The sequence below is a fragment of the Penaeus monodon genome, chromosome 15 (genome assembly GCF_015228065.2).
Source record: "Penaeus monodon isolate SGIC_2016 chromosome 15, NSTDA_Pmon_1, whole genome shotgun sequence".
NCBI lineage: Eukaryota > Metazoa > Arthropoda > Malacostraca > Decapoda > Penaeidae > Penaeus > Penaeus monodon.
Window position 1 is genome coordinate 32,816,622 of NC_051400.1, and position 774 is coordinate 32,817,395.

At 33.5% G+C, this 774-nt stretch overlaps 1 protein-coding gene across 1 annotated transcript in view; it reads right to left on the reverse strand.

Moving 5' to 3' along the window:
• The window catches only part of LOC119582336 (out at first protein-like), a 14,830-nt gene that overhangs the window by 13,382 nt on the left and 674 nt on the right, over nt 1-774 (reverse strand). The window contains exon 2 of the mRNA XM_037930551.1: nt 564-696. Within this exon, the coding sequence (XP_037786479.1) occupies nt 564-696 (133 nt within the window). The remainder of the gene's footprint in view (nt 1-563; nt 697-774) is intronic.

The window sequence follows — 774 nt, forward strand, 5'->3', positions numbered from 1 at the left end:
CATAACACTACTGATGATTAACAGATTAGTGTAACTCATTTACACCAGTAAAGTATTTCTTACAGTCTGGTAAGGCTGGGTGTATTAATGAGTGCTGCTCCATGCCTGAGTGATTGTCCAGCTCAAGCATGGACTTGTAAGCTATCATCCTGGCCAACTTGAAATGGACTCATGATGCGATTAGACTAGCATCTGGGATATTTTGTTGTTACATAATGCAGACTCCCAGAAAAATGGGAGAATGTGGAAATCTTTTTCAAGGAACCATTTCTCTTTTGGTGAGAAAGTCCTCTAATTGGTAAGAACTGGTTCCTTCATTGTAATCATATATATACTATAAATCAAAAATACCCTACAACTGATCTTGATAGTCAGTCTATCTTCCTAGTAATCACTGTAGTTATAAACCTATAAAATAATTGTAGGATCTATAAGAACAAATCTTTCATTTAAAAAATAATAAGACAAAAATAAAATAACACTTGACAGAGTATTTACTTTTCTAACCAAGACTACTGGTATTTCTAATTGGAGTATGCTATAATAGAAAACAAAATACTTACTTGTCTTAACTTAGACATGGCATCTGATGATATGAAATTATTCTTAAAGAACCTCATAATGAAGCACATGACTTGGAACTGACTCTGTCCTAGTTCTCCTCTCCCAAGACAATACCTTGAAGATCTGCAGCTCCTAAAAAAAAAAATAATAATTAGTAATTCAGAATATAATTTAGAGATCCAAGTATGGGATGCAAGATGTACACGTAAG